The sequence below is a fragment of the Ochotona princeps genome, chromosome 13 (genome assembly GCF_030435755.1).
Source record: "Ochotona princeps isolate mOchPri1 chromosome 13, mOchPri1.hap1, whole genome shotgun sequence".
Classification (NCBI taxonomy): Eukaryota; Metazoa; Chordata; class Mammalia; order Lagomorpha; family Ochotonidae; genus Ochotona; species Ochotona princeps.
In genome coordinates this window covers 39,866,575-39,885,806 of record NC_080844.1, presented here as the reverse complement: position 1 = coordinate 39,885,806, position 19,232 = coordinate 39,866,575, and the positions used below count along the sequence as shown (strand labels likewise).

Genomic DNA, 19,232 nt, shown 5'->3' with positions numbered 1-19,232 from the left:
CTACCTCCTACGTTCCACAGCAGTAGAAAGCAAGCAGTGGTTGAGGAGTGTTTCACAGTGGGCCACCCATATGAGATTGCTGGGTTCAAACCTTGCCCTGCTACTTACTGAATGGGTAGCTTTAAATGGGCTACTTAACTTGCCAGTTTTCTTTCCTGGGAAAAGAAGATGAAATATTCATCTATAACCCTAGGATTTTTTTTTAAAGATTCAGGACTTTATGGGAGTTAATGCTATTTTGAGCTTTGATACAAAAATAGTTTGAGCACCAGTTGGATTAACTGTTTACTAGTCTTGGCAGAAACACCATCCAGGCTCAGACACTGAGAAAAAAAGGTCTTGGATCTGAATAAAAAGTGGGCTTGGAAATAAAGGGTTTGGCACATTCTCCACTGGGCCTACAAAGTATTTACTTACCTTGTCTTGAGGTTCCAGGAAGGAGTTCAGCTGAAATTTTAAGCTGGGTTAGTGTCTTGCCACACTGGAATTCAGGGTGGGCTTCAGAACTGAAGCTCTCTTAGTGGGACACCACTGCTGCATTTGCTCTGACACATTTCTAACTCTTTGACCCTCAGTATTCCATCTGCAAAATGGCAAACCAGCACCTCAAAGAGTAGGTTCATTAAATTTTTCCTGCAGCAGGCTGGCAACACAGAGGCCCTTGGCAACCATGAGTTGTAGGAATTGGTGGGAGAGGGGAAGAATGTCACAGTGCTTCTATGCTTTTGAATCTTCCCTCTCTTGTATTCTTGTAGATCTGGGGATGGGTAAAGGGTTTTGGGCTAAATTTGGAAAACTGACTTGATGGCTCTTGTCCTAGGCAGACAAAGGGAGAATATGGGCACATTGGAGGCCCTCATGTAATGTTCTTGAAGGAATAAAAATTGATATATGCTCTTTAATTATTTCTAATTGATGGAGAGCTCTTATTTTTCTATTTGCAGATGAGAAAAAGAAAACAAAGAAAATTGATAATGAACTCAACCCTGTCTGGAATGAGGTAACTTCACTGTTTATTCAACTTTGTTTAATGGGTAAGCTATATCCAGTTGACCATCTTAGGCTAACTCATTTGTGCCTGCTGGAGAGTGGAGCAATTCTGTGTTACCCAGGGACCATCTCCTGTAAGGTAATGGTGCAGGAAATGGAGACTGAGTTCGACCCTGGGCAGCCATGAGCTTGCTCTGTGGCCTTGGTTTGCTTGTGCTGCATATCTGGGGCACACTTGCAGATCAAGCAGTGGAATTAGGTCATCTTCAGAATCTAAGGAGGAAAGTTCCCTGGTTAAAAAGATGCCTGCTTATAAATAGTGTATCATGTGATATTTAGTAGGTCTAGCTAAATCATGAAATCTATGGGTTGTTAACGTTCATAAAAGTCATGTAAAGGTAATGCAGCAATTTTCAAACCTCCAGATACTCATTAAATCTTAGCTTTGCATGGGCATTTGGTGCATCAGTTAAGATGCTGCTTGGAACACCTGCATGCCACATCAGAGTACCCAGTTTTGAATGTCAATTCTGCTCCTGATTCCAGCTTCCTGCTAACTCATCCTGACAAACAGCAGGTGAAGGCTCTAGTAATGGGGATGGACCTACATGGACCCGGATTGAATGTTAGGCTCATGACTGCAGAATGCCACAATATCGATTATTATGGGCATTTGGGGAGAGAATGAGTGAATGGAAGATCTGCCTGTCTCGCCCTTTCAAAAAAAAAGAAATAATTTAAAAATTAACTTTGGTTGCAGTACCTAGAAGCAATTACTTTTGCATGAATGTGTATCTATAGATGTTTATTGAATAATATGTTTATAAAATAGGATTTCTGTGAATATATGCTGACATAATGAATATAGTTTGCTATGCTATCTTTCATACTATTATACCCTGAGCATATAGCCATATCATTCAATTTAAAGTGTTTTGATAACTGTATATTATTCTGAAGAGATGTAATATAACTTATTTTGGTATCCCACACCAAGTGTTGACTTTATAGGTTTTTTAAAGTGTTTTGTGCTTAGTATTTTCATGGATATGTGAGAAATTTATTTTTCCCCACTGAGTGGGAGTTTCCTACTCTATTTTTTTTCAAGAGTTGATGATCAAAAAATCACTGGAGCGATGCTATTTTGTAATTTTCACTGAGTCATCAGTCAGGAAGATTTCCCCTCCACCCATTGCAAAGTCCTTCCTCTTCCAACTAATGTCTATGTGACTATAAAATAAAAGTGTATCTCATCACTAGGGAGGTGAGATGGAAAGCTTCTGGGTGACTTTCTGAAAAACCCTGCTGTTCTCATGTGGGTTAAGAGGGAACTCCACATCAGTGCCACATCACCAGCCAACTGGAGACAAGCTCCATGTGAGCAAGAAGTCCGTCTGGTTGGTCTCTGTGGTTCAATACAGACCTCCAAGAACCAAAGAAATGAGAAAATGCATGCTGTGTGTATTTACTGCCTCAGGATTCAAACTGTCCTAACACATCTCTCTAGTTGAGTTCAATCCACGTGACTGATGGCTGAGAGAAGTGATTTTATGTGAGCTGGCATGCCTTCAGCAAGGCGACATCTATCCCCGTTTTGCTCCTGTCATGACTTGTTTTCTGATCACAAATGAATATGACAAATACATTTTCTAATTGCAGTTTTAAAACTGAAACCAAACCCGAATGAAATGCTAATCCCAAATGCACTGGGCTTGGGTAGCTGTGCTGTAATATAAACATGTTTTGTCCCATTCCAAAGCCATTATGAGGAGGATCGCTTCAATCATTTGATGTGTGCACTTCATTTATTGTCTCACCAATTAAAGGCATTGGTGGTATTACACTGGTTGGCAAGCAATCTGTTACACTGAAACGCGACTTGCTCTGTAACTCCAGTCGCAGTCTCAGTTCCTCACACGGTTCTGTAGGTGGAACTGACTGTAGGCTTTAGAGTAAGAAGTGAATGCAGTTTAAAAAATGTTTTCTCAAATTGCTTGTTTTCATTTGACAGTGGTATAACTAATCACATTCAGATAGTCATTGAAGAAAGCATTTCACACACACATATAATTTTATTCTTGGCAGCAGCTGTGATAGGTGTCAAGCCCAGGTGTCTAAGAGGCAAGGGTTTGGTGGCCTGTCTGAAGCCACAGAACCCAGAAAAAGGAACCCGGGAGCTGCCTGCAGGTCCTCTAGGTCTGAGTCAGTGTTGCCCTTCTACACTCCTCAGCTGTCTGTGGGCTCAGACTTGAATCATTTCTTTTTAACTGTAGACTTGAGTAAGTCAAGATTGTCTTTGGTGATGATCATGACCTGATGCGCACCATCAGTGTGTCTTGTCTTATTGCCTGATCCTCTTGACAGCCTTTTTGTTTTCTTAACCTTTTTGTGAACAGATCCTGGAGTTTGACTTGAGAGGTGTACCGCTGGACTTTGCCTCATCCCTTGGAATCGTTGTGAAAGATTTTGAGACAATTGGCCAAAATAAGTAAGCTGCTTTCAACTCTTTCCTATTTTAAATAGTTTCTTATTATTATTTATTTTGTCATGAAGAAACATATTGCTAAAGCACAATTTTGTCGAATTATTACATTAATTCCATGCCCCTTCTCCCTTCTAAGCTGATTTCTGACTTGGCTGTAATGAATCACAGCACTTTTCTGCAGTGATTATGGTGTTCCAAGAGGATGCAGACATCGAACCTCCACCAGTGTAGCTTGTACTTCCTTTGTAAACTGTACAGAGTCACTTTCTACCTTTTTAAAAAAATTCTGGTCAATAGCTATATTGGGTACAACCAAAAGTAATTTCTTTTATCTGCGACTCACACACATTTTATTCGGGTTCATCTTCCATCCCAATCCATCCCTCTTCTCATTCACCTTTCAAACCTACCAGACCTACTCCAGACTCCTTGTTTTACCATTTCTTCAGTGTCAAATGACAAGTGTCATGTTGGTGCACTGGGTGACACTGGGGCTTGTCCTCAAAGTGAGGTTGGGGGGCTTGCTAAATGGATTTTCATGGACAGAATGACTTCAGTAAGTCACCCATTCTCCATCTGGAGCACAGACTCAGAAGCCAGTCTTTGGTTACTAATGAAAACAGACAACCATAGTCACAAGAGAGTAACACTTAAAACTAGAACTCCTGCTTGTTATTGCCTAATGGAAATTCATTGTTTTATGGAAGGGAATGTGTAACTTCTGAGCCATGAATTTTCCTAGAAGTTATGTCACATGAGAATCACCTGTCTTCTTGATTAAACTATGCTATTATTCATAAGAGGATTATTAAATTAATAAGATGTTAAGCCTGACATTTGATGCCTGCATCAGTTTAAAGAAGCATTCCAGTAGTGGGTTTTGTTAGTCTGTTATGAAAATGCATGTCTTAGTTCACATATGTTTGATATAAACAGAAGACTACAATAAGAGCAACAAATCAGGGCGGCACAACTGGAGTGGGATGAGCAGGTTTTCTGATGTGCTTGTGACAGTCATGGTTTAGTGCTAGCATAGTGCTATTTTTGCTGTTAAGAATAGCTTATTTTGGATGGCAGATTCCATAGTCATCTCAGTCATGGGGGTCTTTGGCTTCATGGAGCCAGACTAAGAGAACTTGCAAAGATTCTCTGTTTCCTGGACAGGGATTTAATAGGTGCTGCACATTTACCCTCAGTGAAGTCATGTGTTTCTGTGTCCCATTGATGACCCATGCTCCTAATGTCAGATATACTTTTTCCTTAAACAACTTGAATACCTTCTGGTGGATTCTAGTCCCACTCATTTGGACTGAAAGCCATCTCAGATTTGAAGGTTATGTTGCCTTTTTCAGCTTTGAACCATTATGTGATTATTTCTCTCCCACTCCAATTCCCAGAAGGCAGTTTTCTTAGATTTCAGAGTTCTAGAGAAATGGATGGAAGAACCTCATGGTATCTTCCTATGTGATGATAATCCTTTCTCTTCCTAGTTCTTCTGTTTCTGCAAATGATACCAGTTTTGCTGTTCTAGAGCAGTTTTCTCCAACAGAAATACATTGGAAGGTGCCAGTGCATATAGAAATACTCTGGTACTCACTTTGACAAAAATAAATGAGATACATGAGTTAATTATAATAATATACCTAACCTAATGTGTAAGAATGTTATCTCCACATGTAATTAGTAATTTTAAGTAACAGAGATACGTTCTATGCATTGTTTTCCTAGTAACTCTCAGGATTTGGGGTGTGTTTTATACTTAGAGCACCCTTTAATTCCGACAAAAGCACATTTTAAGTGTTCTGAAGCCAGTTTTGACTGGTATCTACCATATTGGCGAGGATTGTTCAGACGACCAGGTTCAAATATGTCAAAACCTTAGACCTTTCTAGAGCCTCTCTCTGTTTGCATCTTATTCAGTCTGTTCCCACATCTCAGTTTTTTCCCTTTTCACTGTCTCTGCTGTGGATTTTTTTTTTTATTAAACCATGCCCAGAGTTTGTAGCCTGATTCAGTCTTTCATTACTTTGTGCCTCCCCTATTTCAGTATGGTAATAGAGCCTGCTAGGGTGGCCTTCGAACACTCACCACATGTCAACCAAATCCTGATGGTTATAAACAAGGCTGCTTCAAAGCATTTGTAGACAACAATTAAAAGATAATGCATGAGGTGAGTAGTTGGCCTGGTGGATAAGAAGATCTCATTCTATATTGGAGAACTATGATTCAGTTAATGTAGATTCTCAGTTATTGCAAGCCCTAGATTACACTTGGCCTGTTCTATCCCTGGAAATTGTAAGCATTTGGGAAGTGAATCTTTCTGACATGAAAAATAATTTTCATTAACTTTTTGAAAATCCCTATACTTGATGGAAAGGCAGAAGATAATCAAATATGCTTCAAATATTGGGAAGTGTTTTTGAGTTTAAGAGGAAACTGTTACCTCCCATGAAGATAAAACAAAGTAAAAGAATTGAGAGTGGTCCAGGGTAGGAGCTGCAAGGAGCTCCAGTTAAATATGACATAATGATCAAGTGATGGTTGAGCCAAGAACTAAATAAAGCAGAGGAACAAGTCATGCAACTGTCCATGGGGTAAGGAGTATGGCTGAGACAAGAGTCGGTGCAGAAGCCCTGGGGCAGAAATGTCCTTGAAGTATTGGGAAAGCAGCCTGACTGGAGCACAGTGAATGTGAGAGCAGAGAGTGGGTAAAAGAGGTGAGGTCAGCAAAATTGCTATGCATACAGCTTTGTGGGCCATGGTGTGGGTTTTGGACTGTATTTGTGGTGGAGTAAGGCTCCATTGCAGAAGTCCGAGTATGATCTAATCTAAGTTTTGGATGTATTCTTCAAGTTTGCTGTGTTGAGACTGAATGGAAGAATCAGTTAGGATGCAGAGAAAAAACTTGGAGGCCATGCAATGTGAAACATACAAAGACACTGTGGGTCCCTCAGATGACATTTGTGATGAGGACAGGACAAATTCTGAGCCTGAAGGCTTGCCCTGGCTGTCCCTTAAGATGTTTGCATGCATTTCTGGATATAGCATTGATGTACAGTCCATCTGAGCCTGGATGCTTCTCTAATTCTTGAGGGCACAGACACAAAGCATCCTATTGTAAGAGGGTTCTTGTCAAGGGTAGGGCTTGATGCATCTTACCATGACATGTTGCCCTTGGTGATATGGTGTTCGCTGAGGTTACGTACCAACAAGCATCTGGTATGGGATAATGATGATGAGAAAATTTTTAGGCCCAATAAGAAAATGTAAATTCTAGACAAAATGTGAAGCTGTTCTTTATCATTTAGATCTTTGGCTTCCTTCCTCATCTTCCTTCTTCTGATGTTTCTCAGGCACTCATTGTCCTTGCAGCCCAGGGTTCTACCACGGTACTCATTCCAGCCTGTCCTGTGAGGCACATCCTGCACCCTCTGCTAATTCTTTTACTCCTGGGGCTCTATCTTTCAACGTCCTGCTTCAAGATGCTTTCCTGAAAAACTGGTCCAAGGGATTGGCTACTAGTCATGAACTGTGTTCTCTTCCTAGAAACAACATTTTTTCAACTGAGACTATCGCTGTCTTACCTGAAGCAATGAACAAAATGGAAGGGTCTTTGGGGAAACTGTTTCAAATGAGAGATTAGTTCTCTGTCCTGCGGATTGCAGTCTAGAGTTGCTTCCTCTCTTGCCCTGGACCCTGAGCTGGCTCTGTCGGGAACAGTGCATGATGACAAGGTCCTTCCATTTCCTAGACTTTTGTGCTCAAAGCAGCCTGCATTCTCCTCATTAGTCTTGGAGTACCCGCTTAACAATGTACAGACCTTGGTCTAATTGCTTGAACATTTTAGAACAAGGAATTTAAAACCCATTTGGAAGTTACATACTGGTCCGAAATCTGGCCCCAGATTTTCTTCTTGGCTCTTCTAAGATTTTAGCCTTTCAGGATTTGCTCACTGCTCTTGCTTCTCTCACCTGCAAGTGCAGGGTGGGGCTGGGGATTCCTCTCATAGCTTTAAGGAATGTCCTACTGGTTAATTTGCCTGTTGCCATGGAGGCTGGCTATGTAAACACACACTCTCCCTCTGCTGCCCTAGGGCCAGTCATCAAGCAGTGCTAAGGGCCTGGGTTTGCTTGTGGCAAACCAGGCAAGCCATTCTGGGCACTCAGAGCACTGGCACTCTTCACAGCATTGGCACCATTCTTGGCACTCACAGCGTTGGCTGGCACAGCAGCACAGTTCCTCCCCAGTGCTAGGAGTTGTTGAGTTGTTCAGGGAAGTCACTGCTCTTCCTCATTTTACGGTTGTCTAGCCAGCTTTCCAGGCTGAATAAGAGCCTCATGTCACATGATGGACAGGAGATAATATCTTGAGCTGAGATGTCTAAGCAGAAGGGCTTTCCTAGAGTCTGAAGAATGGGCACTGTAAACTGTTGTGGGATACAAGAGAGATCACACCAGACAAATGTAGGATGTATTAAGGAGTCTTTATTAACCAATGAAATTGGTGGTGATAGACCCCACTAGAAGTAAGCAAATGACAAGTTCATGTGGCAATCCAGTCTGAATGAAACCCTGTGAGGAACAAATAAATGGTCATTACCGTGAAACCCATGCATTAAGCTGAAGATCTGTGTCCCAGCTTCTCCAACAATATAAATTATCCTTAGAGACACACAGTGAACAACCTGGACACACTTATAAAGCTGCAAATGTTAACCTTTTCCTGGCTTCTCTGTCCACTTTCCATTACTGTTAGGCCTCACCTGTCCTGGAACTCTTAAAAGTGCACAGATTAGAAATACAAAGCATTTTGACATTTGCGTCTTCTCTTACTTGTCCAATCAGTGAACAGAGGGTGAGGAATACAGACATACAATGGCCATGTTCAGGGGCTACCTGTCCTTGGAGTCTGTTATAAGAAGTCAGAGAACAAGCAGGTACTGGGGAGGTCAAGAGTTAGAGTGCCAGAACGACAGAAGCACACAACCAAGAGAGCAAGCCCCTTCCTATCATGGGGGCTTGCAAATGGAGTGGTTACACAATAATGCAGTCCCGCCCCCTCTCAGGTTCCGGGTGGTGGTAGATGAGCATCACAGGTGGGCAGAAAGGACCAAGTTGGTGGGTGATGTGTGGCTTTCAAGCTCGACCTGAACTAGCTGTCTAAGACCACAGCACAAACAGGCAGTAGCCATCACCTAAAACTTGGAGGGTGCCATGGGATATGCCCATTCCTCTCATCCATTATCCCATTTAATCCTCACAGCTTCCCTCAAAGTCACACAGCAGGTATATGTCAGAATGTACTGAACGACTTTAATGTTGAACTAGAAACTTTTGATTATGTCTTTGCTAAAATGAACGTAATTTTTTTTCTAATTTTGAAAAAATGATAACTTTCAAAAGCAAGATACTTTTGATAAGGGTAACTTTGTGGGTAACTTTAATAAGCTCTTCCCTAGTTTAAAGTTAAAGTAGGTATCTTGTCCTGTTGAACTTTTTAAGTGACATTCTCCTGTGGAGAAGAGATAGGTTCAGAGATGGTATCTCATCTCATTTGATCTTCATCATGACTGAGAAGTTGAGAGATCAGAGGCACGAACAGTTTTGTTGGGACCTACTGCCACTCCACTCCTGTTTCTACAAAATGATCATCATCAGGATACTGAGCATGTAGGGATACAAGATGTGGGAGTACAGATGTGTGTGTGTGTGTGTGTGTGTGTCCCCATAACTATGCACACCCAAGAGAAGGAAGAGGTTCCAAAGAAGGCTCTTGCATCTGCTGTTCCTTCTGCAGGAAATGTGTTTTTCCTCAAACTGAGATGCATGTAAAATCTTGTCTCCAAACTGAGCATTTGGCATTATATAGTTCCGCTTGCTTTATTCAGTGCACTTCTTGTTAGGGAGCTCTCAAGAGAACAGGGATGGTGGAGGGTGTCCATGTGGCCTGGTAGAGCTTAGGACTGGGTTTCAGATAAGTATTCAGGGTGTGTGTTTTGTTGTACATCTGTTATATCCAGCAAAGCAGTCACCACTATCTGTGTCTCTTCAACCTTTTTTGTTTTTCTTCTGCTAGACAGTGAATTTCACATCTGTCTTGTTCAGTGCTGTAACATTAGCATTTGGTAAAGTGCCTGGCACATAGGAGGCTCTCAATATATATATTCAGGTGAGCAGGTGAGTTCATGATCTACTACACACATGGAATTTAACGTTCACAAAGCACCTTGTGGCTGTTTTATCAGCCTACTGATCATAGGGTCATTTATGTAGAATCTGTCCACCTCAGCTCTTGGGAACACCTTTCTGGTTCCAACATGAATTTAACTTGCCATGGGATCAGAACACAGGGTCAGGGGAACTACTCTCACAAAGCTCAAGCCCTCTGGACAAGAGATCTGGCACTGAAGCCTGTGCTTAGGGTGGGGGTGACATGGGATGTGTGTGTGTGAAGGCAGTAGAGCATAGCCATTAGAGGCTGGGATTCTAGAACCTGACATAAGTTGGTTAGAGACCCAGTTCTACTGGTTACCAAGAGATGGCCTTGGGCAACTGACTTAACCTCTCCTGGCAGGCCTCAGAATGCATCTGTAAATTGGAAGTTCGATTTACGCTACAATGACATCATAGGGACCAGATTTACTCTCCCATGTGACATGACTAAAAGGGAAAAATATGTAACAGTAGTAGTCAGATATTGTACAAGGCTGGCACAGGACAGCAGTCCCTGAGAGAAGGGAGGTGAGTGCAGCTGACTGCCCAGGGAGTTTCTTTGCCAAGCTACAATGCAGACAAGAGGGCACAAGGCAGGTCCTGGCAGTCCTCCATAGTTGGAAAGAGTCAGGAAGGAGTCTACAGATGCCAAAGTGGCAGGAAGGCCAAGAGAAGGAAGCTACCCCTTCCCTGCACCCCTTCTCCAATGACTACATAAAACACTAAGGGATTTATGGAAAGTTCCCCTTGTATCTTTGGCTGAGCACTGACCAGTGAGGAAAATCTTGGATGTAGGGGAAAGAATCAACCTGAAAGAGGCCAACAGTACAGTCTCTAGGGCTCACGGAGAGCTGGGGATGCTTTATGTTCTCACTAGCATGAGTGGAAAACTGATACTGCAGGGAGAAGGAGCTTACCTCAGTAACATGCAGAAAGAACAATCAATAGATCCAGAAATGCCACTGATGGTGTTCTGAGTAGACATAAGCAGCAAGAAGAGACATTTTTATTATAGTGCATAAAGAAGTTAGAAGAATGCTTAAGCAGATTAGGTAGACATGAAAGATCTGAAAAAGGCCGTATGAGACAAGGTGAAAGTTACAATGTCTGAGATTAAATGATCATGATTATCTCTGAGTTTGCATTTGTGGCTGTTTTTCCCCCTTGCATATGTATATACATACATGTGCGTGCAAAACCACTGTTACCTCTACTTTCATATAAATGCAAAGTTGAAAGCTGCAACTTAATATAAATCATTGTGCAAGGCATCTGTCTGGCCATATTGCAAGTAAAGAGATAACAACAACCCTGATAATGTCCCAAGAAGGAAAGACATCCAAGTTCTCACATAAGACAGTGGGCGAGTGGCCAGCTGTCTCATCATGAGGTTGGCTGGGATTTGGGTTCTGCTACTTACTGTTGGATGGCTTTTGATAAGTTTTTCTTCCTTCCTTCTTTCCTCCTCTCTCTCTCTCTCTCCCTCCCTCTGTGTTTCTGTCTCTGTCTCTTTTCTTTCTTACAGAGATTACAATTCTTCATCAATACATTCTAGACGTAAGGGCAAATTTGATATACTTAAGGAAAGGTTACTTTGATTTCCCAAAGAACAGAATAGGAAAATGTGTTTTGTGGGTTTACCACCTGCCAAGGATTGTGCTAGAACTATTCTACATGTAATCACATTAAATCTTTATAGTGACACTAAGTCAGTCTTCTCCCCAGTTTATAAATGAGAAAAATGTGACTCAGAGATGGTGACCAAATTCCTTAGGGTCACCCAGGCCTTCAAGTGAAAACACTTAAACCTAGCTATGTTAAAAACACTTAAACTTAGGTATGTTAAAATCCTCTTACACAGAACTCAGACCTTCCAAGGTTTGTTCATATTCATGTTTTCCCTCCCACCCTCCCTCCCTGTGTGTGTATTGAGGGCCATGTGCTAGGATTTGAACATGAGAGGAAACCATAATATGCACAGATCCAGAAGGCTCTCGGATTAACCAGAAAAAGGACAAGCTTAGGTTGTGAAATGTGCTCATTTCCTAATCAAAGATTTTGTTAAGCCAGAGAAAGAGAAGGACTGTTCTCACCAGCATGGTTTGGAATGAGATGAATTTGGTGGGGGCAAGTGTACTGTTACTTCAAAGAAATTTTCATTTCTGGATATGCCAAAGTTTTTGTATTCAAGCTTTTAGTGCTTCTATTTCTTCTAGTTCTGAGGCTTAATCCTGACTTTGTGAATGCCCAATGGTGGGATTGGTTGAGCTGTCCCCTCTCTAAGGGCTGTGGTGAATGGGGTTGATCAGCCCAGGAGCTGAGGTAAACTCTGCTGACTGGAGCAGCTTCTCAGCCTGGGTGGAAATCAAACCAAGAGCACAGGTTACTCAGAAACAGAACTTTGCTCTGATCCCTTCTTAGCTGCATATTTTTAGTAGGCAGAAAAACCAGGACAGGATCCAAGATGATTTGGATCCTCTGGATCCTGCATAAGCTAAACAGTGTTGTCTGGCAGCATCACGGGCCTGAATACATCCCTCAGGATCTTGTGAGTTAGTGAGGGTGAGTCATACTCAGGGAAAGATACTCAGAGAGGCTGAAAGAGAGAGCATTTCATAATAAGAGTCTACCTTGTCACTGCCTTTTGTAAGATGGCTTCTTAGGAAGGGAAATTTTTAGCTGTCGAAAGACTGTTGGACAGCCTGCACTGATGCACCAATTAATGTGTCCATTCCATAAGTATTTACTAATACCTACTGTGTGTTGAATAATGGTTTAGACAGTGGGGGTTCCCTGTGCCTTTCATTGTACTATAGTCTGATGATCCACAAATATGTATGCAGGATACAAGATCGTGATGAGTACTAGAACTAAGAATAAAGCAGGGGAAGTTGGAGATAGCAGAGTGACGAGGGAGTATATGCTGGTCTAAGTGATGCTTTTGTATAAGGATTTCTTTAGGGGACTGTTTTATGATAAGCATCTAATGAGATCTATGACCTTATTCTTGGGGTCAGCACTGTGACACTGGATTAATCCATAGATAGGGACATCCATATCCCATATCTGAAGGTTGGTCTCAGTCCTGGCCACTTTGCTTCCAACCCATGTCTCTGCTAATATGCTTGGAAAGGCAGCTGAGGTACTTGGGTCTTTGCCACCCATATGGGAGATCCTGATGGACTCCTAGGCTCCTGGTTTTGAATTGGCCCAGCCCTGGCTATTGAAGGCATTTAGGAGAGGAACATGCAGATAGACAGATGATGGCTCCAGTAGTTGGGTCCTTGCTACCCATATGGGGGACCTAGATTGAGTTCCAGGCTCCTGGCATTGGCTTGGCCAAGCCCTGGCTGTTGGAGGCATTTAGGGAATAAGTTCATAGGTGGGAAATCTTTTTCTATCTCTCTTCCTTTCAAATAAAAAATGCACAGGGGTTGTATAGAAGTGAATAGTTAAGTAAGATTTTCATGAGTTTGTTCATGCCTGCTTGCGCAGGTTCCTGAATCACTATACTGAATTTTCTATGGTTTAGTCTAGATGTGGGTTCAAATCAGCATTTCCTGTTTGTATTGGCCTAGAGTCCCATTCTTGGACATTTGTTCTTCTACCAATTTTTTTTCTAGATTGGCATCTGAAAGAATAGTAAAAAGTGACAGTAAAGCATGTGCCACATCATCCTTTTAATCCCTACAACAATACCTTAAGTAAGAGCTGTCATTGTGCCCCATTTACAGATGAGAAAGCAGAGACTAGGAATAGTTAGCCTATACACAGCCTGTGGTGCAAGGCTAAGTCCAGATTAGTCAGGTCTTCCTACTTCTGTGATCTCAATCACTATGCCAGGCTCTAATTGCTCACTAAGTGTCAAGCATATGAATGATCAAGAGAGTGAGAGGGCAAATGACAGTTAGCTCTGCAGCCACAGGGTAATGGGCTTCAGGTCTCCTCTACCAAGAAGCCTTTGATAAGAAGACCTGGACTTGCATGCAGCCCTTGACTCAGCTATCAGGAGACATCCTCTATGGCAGGAACTGCCACAGAAAGAGAGTAGCTTTGAGAATCAGGTCAATTCTGCACAAACTTCACACTGGGGCAGTAAGTCCGAGGTCTGGGCTTGAGGAGTTTGCTAAAAGTGCAAGGATGGCTTGGGCATAGTAGGTATAGGAACCACAGTTCAGGACTAGCGTTTCTAACTCTGAAAAACTCACACCCCTTTGCATGGACAGGAAAAAAGGCCTCAGGGTTCTCCGTTAGTTCTAGCATTCAGTGGAGGAGAGGAAGCCATGGAAGAGCACAGGTGATTAGGCCTGTGATATAGATTTTAATGGAGTTTTCTTCACTCCTGTCTATTTGGCTCTATCGTTGGACTTCCAAACTCATCAGAAGTTTTTTCAGCTCCACATGCTCCCCTCCCCAGAGCCTGCCTGGCCAGTGGCCTCCTCATCTCCACCTTCCACAGGCTCCCTGTGAGAGTCCCTGGTTCAGGCCATTGCTCAGACTTCCTGGTGTAAGACTCCTCTGCGATCTGACTCAAGGTCCCTGGAATTACAACGCCCTTTGCTTCTGCCGCAAGACACTGTGGGGAAGCATGTGCTGAGACAAGGCTGGGAGATAACCCAGACACTCAGCCAGGGTGAGGGGGTCCAAGGTGATGGGAGAACTGAGGAGCTGCCATTTGTGGGGATTTTGCCTTAACTAGGTTTTTCTGTGGTGTGATCTGCTTCCTCTGCTAGGCAAAGAAAGGCACTACTCAGTGGCCTTGGCTAAAGCCTGGTCAGCAGGCTGGGGCCATTCCACAGAGACAGGGGCTGCTACCACACAGTCTCACACTGGATGAAAAAGATTGGGCTCAAGTGGTATTTACAGCCAAAGGGTGGGGTAAGGGTGAGTGGAAGGAAAATTACCTAGAGAAAATGACAGATGCAAGGGTATATGTGGGAGGTAGCAGTGGTGGCTGCGGAGGGGGGTTCTGGTTAAATCAACTAGACAGGATTCTTGCTGAAGAGAAGCCAGCTGATCAGACCTCACAGGAGAGATGGTAGAGGGTGAATCACCAACCTGCAATGGAGGGTGAGCAGATGTCAAGGACCAGGGGCTCTTGTTAAGCCAACTAAGCAGGATTCTCAGCTGAAACTGGATTTCATGAAGAAGTGCATGGATGAACTGGGGAATGTTCAAGAACATGGCTGTAGTTTGGCCTAGCAAAGAGTCTTGGTCAGTTGCCCCTGCCACAGTGTGGCTCATCATGGGGGCCACACCTGGCTCTGCCACCTTTAGACTGGAGATCAGGGAGGACTCTGACGAATCCTGGCCCAGGGGAGGAAAGCGTGTGAGGAAGAGGAGAGTGTCCCAGCCTCAGAACCTCACAGGTTGCACAGGCCTCCTTAAAATTACAGAGCTCTGTCAGCTGGGAACCCAGTGCTTCCAGAGGTGACCATCATGGTCTGTCTTCCTGGGGCTTTCCCAAGGGAATCTGGGCACAGCTTGGAAGCCAGTGGGAACATTCCTCCTGGGTTGCCATTCCCCTTGAGGAGCAGAGTGATGCTGGCTCTGGAAGCTGGAGCAGAGCCATGTGCTTATTTTCCAGCCTCCACCGTATCTGTCTTTGTGAAAGGATTTCTGGTAACCCTCCTCCAGTGATCCCTGTGGGCTGTGTCCCTGCTGCACTGAACAACGTGGTGTGCCTGAGCCTGCGTGGCCCTTACTCATTGCAGAGGCATGAGGCTGTCAACATTTGTGGCAAGGCTAATGGCAGGGGGAGGAGCATTTTTTAAACAAGTGGTATTTTAAGAAGAAAGAAAAAGTTAAAGGACTTCTTAACTAACACTTGAATTTCTAAGCTGAAACTTAGCCTGTTGTGAAACTCTTTGATTTCCCCCAGTCATAAACATCCAATTTTCAAGTCACTCCTCTCATTGTTTCAAATTCATTCCATGTTGTGTGGAAACACAACTCAAAAGTATTTGACATTCAGAAACTGAGGAAAGAGGAGCATGGCTGGCTTTTTTATTTTTGAAGGCATCTGTAGTTGATTAATTCCTCAGTGAGGCTGGAGAGTATAAAGACCTTAAGTTTCTCTTTCTGTAAACTTTCTTCAGAGACTGCGGTCCGGTCTGCTTTAGTGGTGGGTGTGGTCCATAAGGAGACTTTTATTCTTCAAGGAAAAAAAGGCAGGAGAAGGCTTCCCCTTTGCTGTTGCTGTTACATCCTAGCATATTTATAGCCTTAGTAATATGAAGGAAAAGGGTTTTTAGGTTCAGTGTCGCCTCCTTGAAAGGAAATTGGGGTCAGACCCAAATGCTCTGATCGCCTGTGTAGGAGGCCAAGTCATCATTTTCCAGTTTTTTTTTACAGTATTTTGTATCCAGGCAACACCATAGAAAATAGGCTGGGCCAGGCATGCCAGGGAGTCACTCAGAGCCCAGACTTACCCAGAGGGAATGTTCTCCTGTGCTCTCAGTTTAAGCTCTGAGAGGTTGTTTTGGACAGTTTTTCCTCCTCAATTCATTCTCACTGTAAAATGGCTTTGGGATTTAAGTCTTCCCTGGCTTTTAGCTGAACACGCAACCTGTGCTTCCAGCTGAAAATGCCACCTTTCCTGTGCCTCACTTACGAAGGCATCAGGATTGTATGTTGAGGAAGGAAGTCCTACACAATGAGACTAACATTTCTCAGAGAAGAAGCAGGTTAGCCTTTATGATGGGCTTTTTCTGTTTCACTCCATCTTTGGTCAGCAAACAGTTACTCCCCTCCCCTGGGGTGAAAACAGAGGAAGAGTTTGAACCATTCATGTCCTTAAAAGGTCAATACTTGGACTTTGTGAACAAGCCTGTTCACCAGTCAGCCACAAGCCCCACCATTCCCTATTGCATTACCTATCACTCGGTACATTGCTGGGCTATTCGCTTGATACCGTGTGTAAAATAATTTTGATCCATGACATTATAGCCCAACATTCTAGAAGGCAGAGACTCTGCCTAGAATTCTAGATTGTTGGACATAGATGTATTCTAGGAGATTCTCTCCCCTCTTCTAAATTAGATAGCAAAAACCTTAAGAGAAAGGAAAAATAAATATTTAACTTTTTCTAAATAGACATCTGCAAAAAACATACCCTTTGCAACTCTAGGAGTGGGTTTTTACAGCTGAAAATGGTCTGAGGAATGATTTACTTTATTCCACTAGTTTGCAAATGCTGAAATGAGCTCAGAGAATTGCCATGACTTAGCCGAGGCCTCGGAGACAGCTGACACAGAGATATGCCCGGGACAGCACTTGTTTTCTGGGGCCGGTTAGCGATGTATGGGGTTCTTTTTGGAGATCACAATGGAAGGGGCTGCTACTGGCATCTGATGAGTGGAGGCCAAGGGTACTTTTGGACATCTGACAAAACACAGAACAGATCCCCTGCACAACACATAATTAATTTAAGAGGTCATCGGTGCCGGGGTGGAGAAATGTTGCTCCAACCCCAGGCGAGGCCTCTTTGCACATCATCCCAGCGCACTGCACTGTGTGTTGGCAGATTTATTTAGTAAGGCTAGAGATGCAGGTCATTTTGACTTTGTTAAAGCAAATCTGCACACATTTAAGTGTGTAACTCTTCGGTCTGAGAGTTAGGCTATGAATTATGGATAAAGTCTGTTTCTTTGAACATCTTTTAAGGCAGGTATCTCAGAATATCAGTCTGATGACTTCAAAACCTGCCAGTTTCCAGTTTGCTGTTTTTGTTTGTTTTTTTAAGGCAAAGTTACAGAGAAAGAAGGAGAGACAGGGATCTGCCTTCTGCTGATTCACTCCTCAAATGACAGCAGTGACTGGAGTTGGACTGGTCCAAAGCCAGGAGCCAAGATCTTTTTCCAGGTCTCCCACATGGATACAGGGGCTCAAGGACTTGGGCCATCCTCCACTGCCTTCCCAGGCCATTAGCAGGAAGTTGGATTGGAAATGGAGCTTCTGGGACAGGAATTGGAGCCCGTATGGGATGCTGGTGTTGCAGGTGGAGGCTTAGCATACTATGCCACAACACCAGCTCCAACTACAGCTCTTAAAAACTATTCAGATCCCTACAGCTGGGGCCCAGCATGGAAGCCTAGTGGCTAAAGTCTTCACCTTGCATGTGCTGAGCTCTGTGTCCTGGTGGCCCCGCTTCCCATCCAGCTCCCTGCTTGTGTCCTGGGAAAGCAGTAGAGGATGGCCCAAAGCCTTGGGACCCTGCAGCTGCACAGGGGAGACTCAGAATAAGCTCCTGTCTCCTGGTTTCAGATTGGCTCAGCTCCAGCCATTGTGGCCCCTTGGGGAATGACTCAGCGGACAGATCTTTCTCTCTGTCTCTACCTCCTCTCTATTTATCTGACTTTTCAATAAAAATAAATCTTAAAAAAAAAAAAAAGAGCCCCACAGCTTACTGTCCTGCTTTTAAATGAAGGAAGAGCATTTTCTTCAGGCTCACACTCTGTGGGAGTGGAGAGAGGCAAGTGAGATTTTAGAGGTACTGCCTTTATGTAAGAATCATCTGGAAGGAATGGACTAATGAGCAGACCTCTACTGTGGATTGCATGTGTTTTGACTGTGTCCCCTCCCTGATCAAAAGGTTCATGTGCTGGCAGCTTAGTCTCCAGGTGGAGACTTTAGTGGTAGAAACTTGAAGAGGTGGGACCTAGTGCAAGGTCATTCAATCCACCCTTCAAAGGGAATACTGTTGTTCTCGTAGGAGCGTGCTTACTTCCTGAGAGGATGAATTATTACAGAAAGATCCAGATCCCTGAATCTCTCTGGCTTCCTGTCTTACCATGTGACTGCTCTCTCCCTCTCACATGCACTTCCACCCTGACACCATCTATGCTGTGATGTAGTCAGAAGGCCCTCCCCAGAGGCCAGACCAGTGGGGCTGCCAGATCCTGTGCTTGTAGCCTCCAAAGCTGGGAGCCAAGTTACCCAACCTCAGAGGTTTTGGTATATCAGCGTAAGACAGACCCATGTGAAGGTACGCCAAAGAATTTATGGGGAAAATGGGATTACAAGATGTTCATTTTGTTGTAAAATTTAAAATTCATGCATCTTTCATAACATTTTTTTCATGAACTTTTTGAAGGCATCTCCTGAAATCCCTTTTTGCAATAAGGCAGGAGAATAAAAATCCAGGTGAGGAGCAGGCACTGGGCACAGCAGTTCCACGTGTCCACATACCGTACCAGGGTGCCTGGGTCAAGTTCTGACTCCACTTCCAATACAGCTTCCTGCCGATATGCACTGTGGGAAGCAACAGGTGATGGCTCAAGCACTTGCCACCCTTGGAGGAGACACACTTGGATGTCTAGGCCCCTGACTGTGGCAGGCGTTTGGGGAATAACCTGTATGGAGATGGGAGATCTAACCTTGTTTCTGTCTCTGCCAATCAAGAATATATATTTAAACATTGAATGGATAAGAAAACTTCATATAATTAATTGAGTAAAATGCATTAAATAAATGTGTTCATTTAAAATCCTGTTCTCCAAAGCTCCCATTTCTTCTCCACATTGATCAGGAGACCCAAGTTCTTT

General features: G+C 43.4%; 1 protein-coding gene across 2 annotated transcripts in view; it reads left to right on the top strand.

Annotated features, from left to right (window-relative positions):
• The window catches only part of MYOF (myoferlin), a 144,501-nt gene that overhangs the window by 24,691 nt on the left and 100,578 nt on the right, over positions 1-19,232 (top strand). For both annotated transcript variants that reach the window (XM_058671953.1, XM_058671952.1), the window contains exons 2-3: positions 945-1,000; positions 3,387-3,478. In XM_058671953.1, coding sequence (XP_058527936.1) covers positions 945-1,000; positions 3,387-3,478 — 148 coding nt within the window. The remainder of the gene's footprint in view (positions 1-944; positions 1,001-3,386; positions 3,479-19,232) is intronic.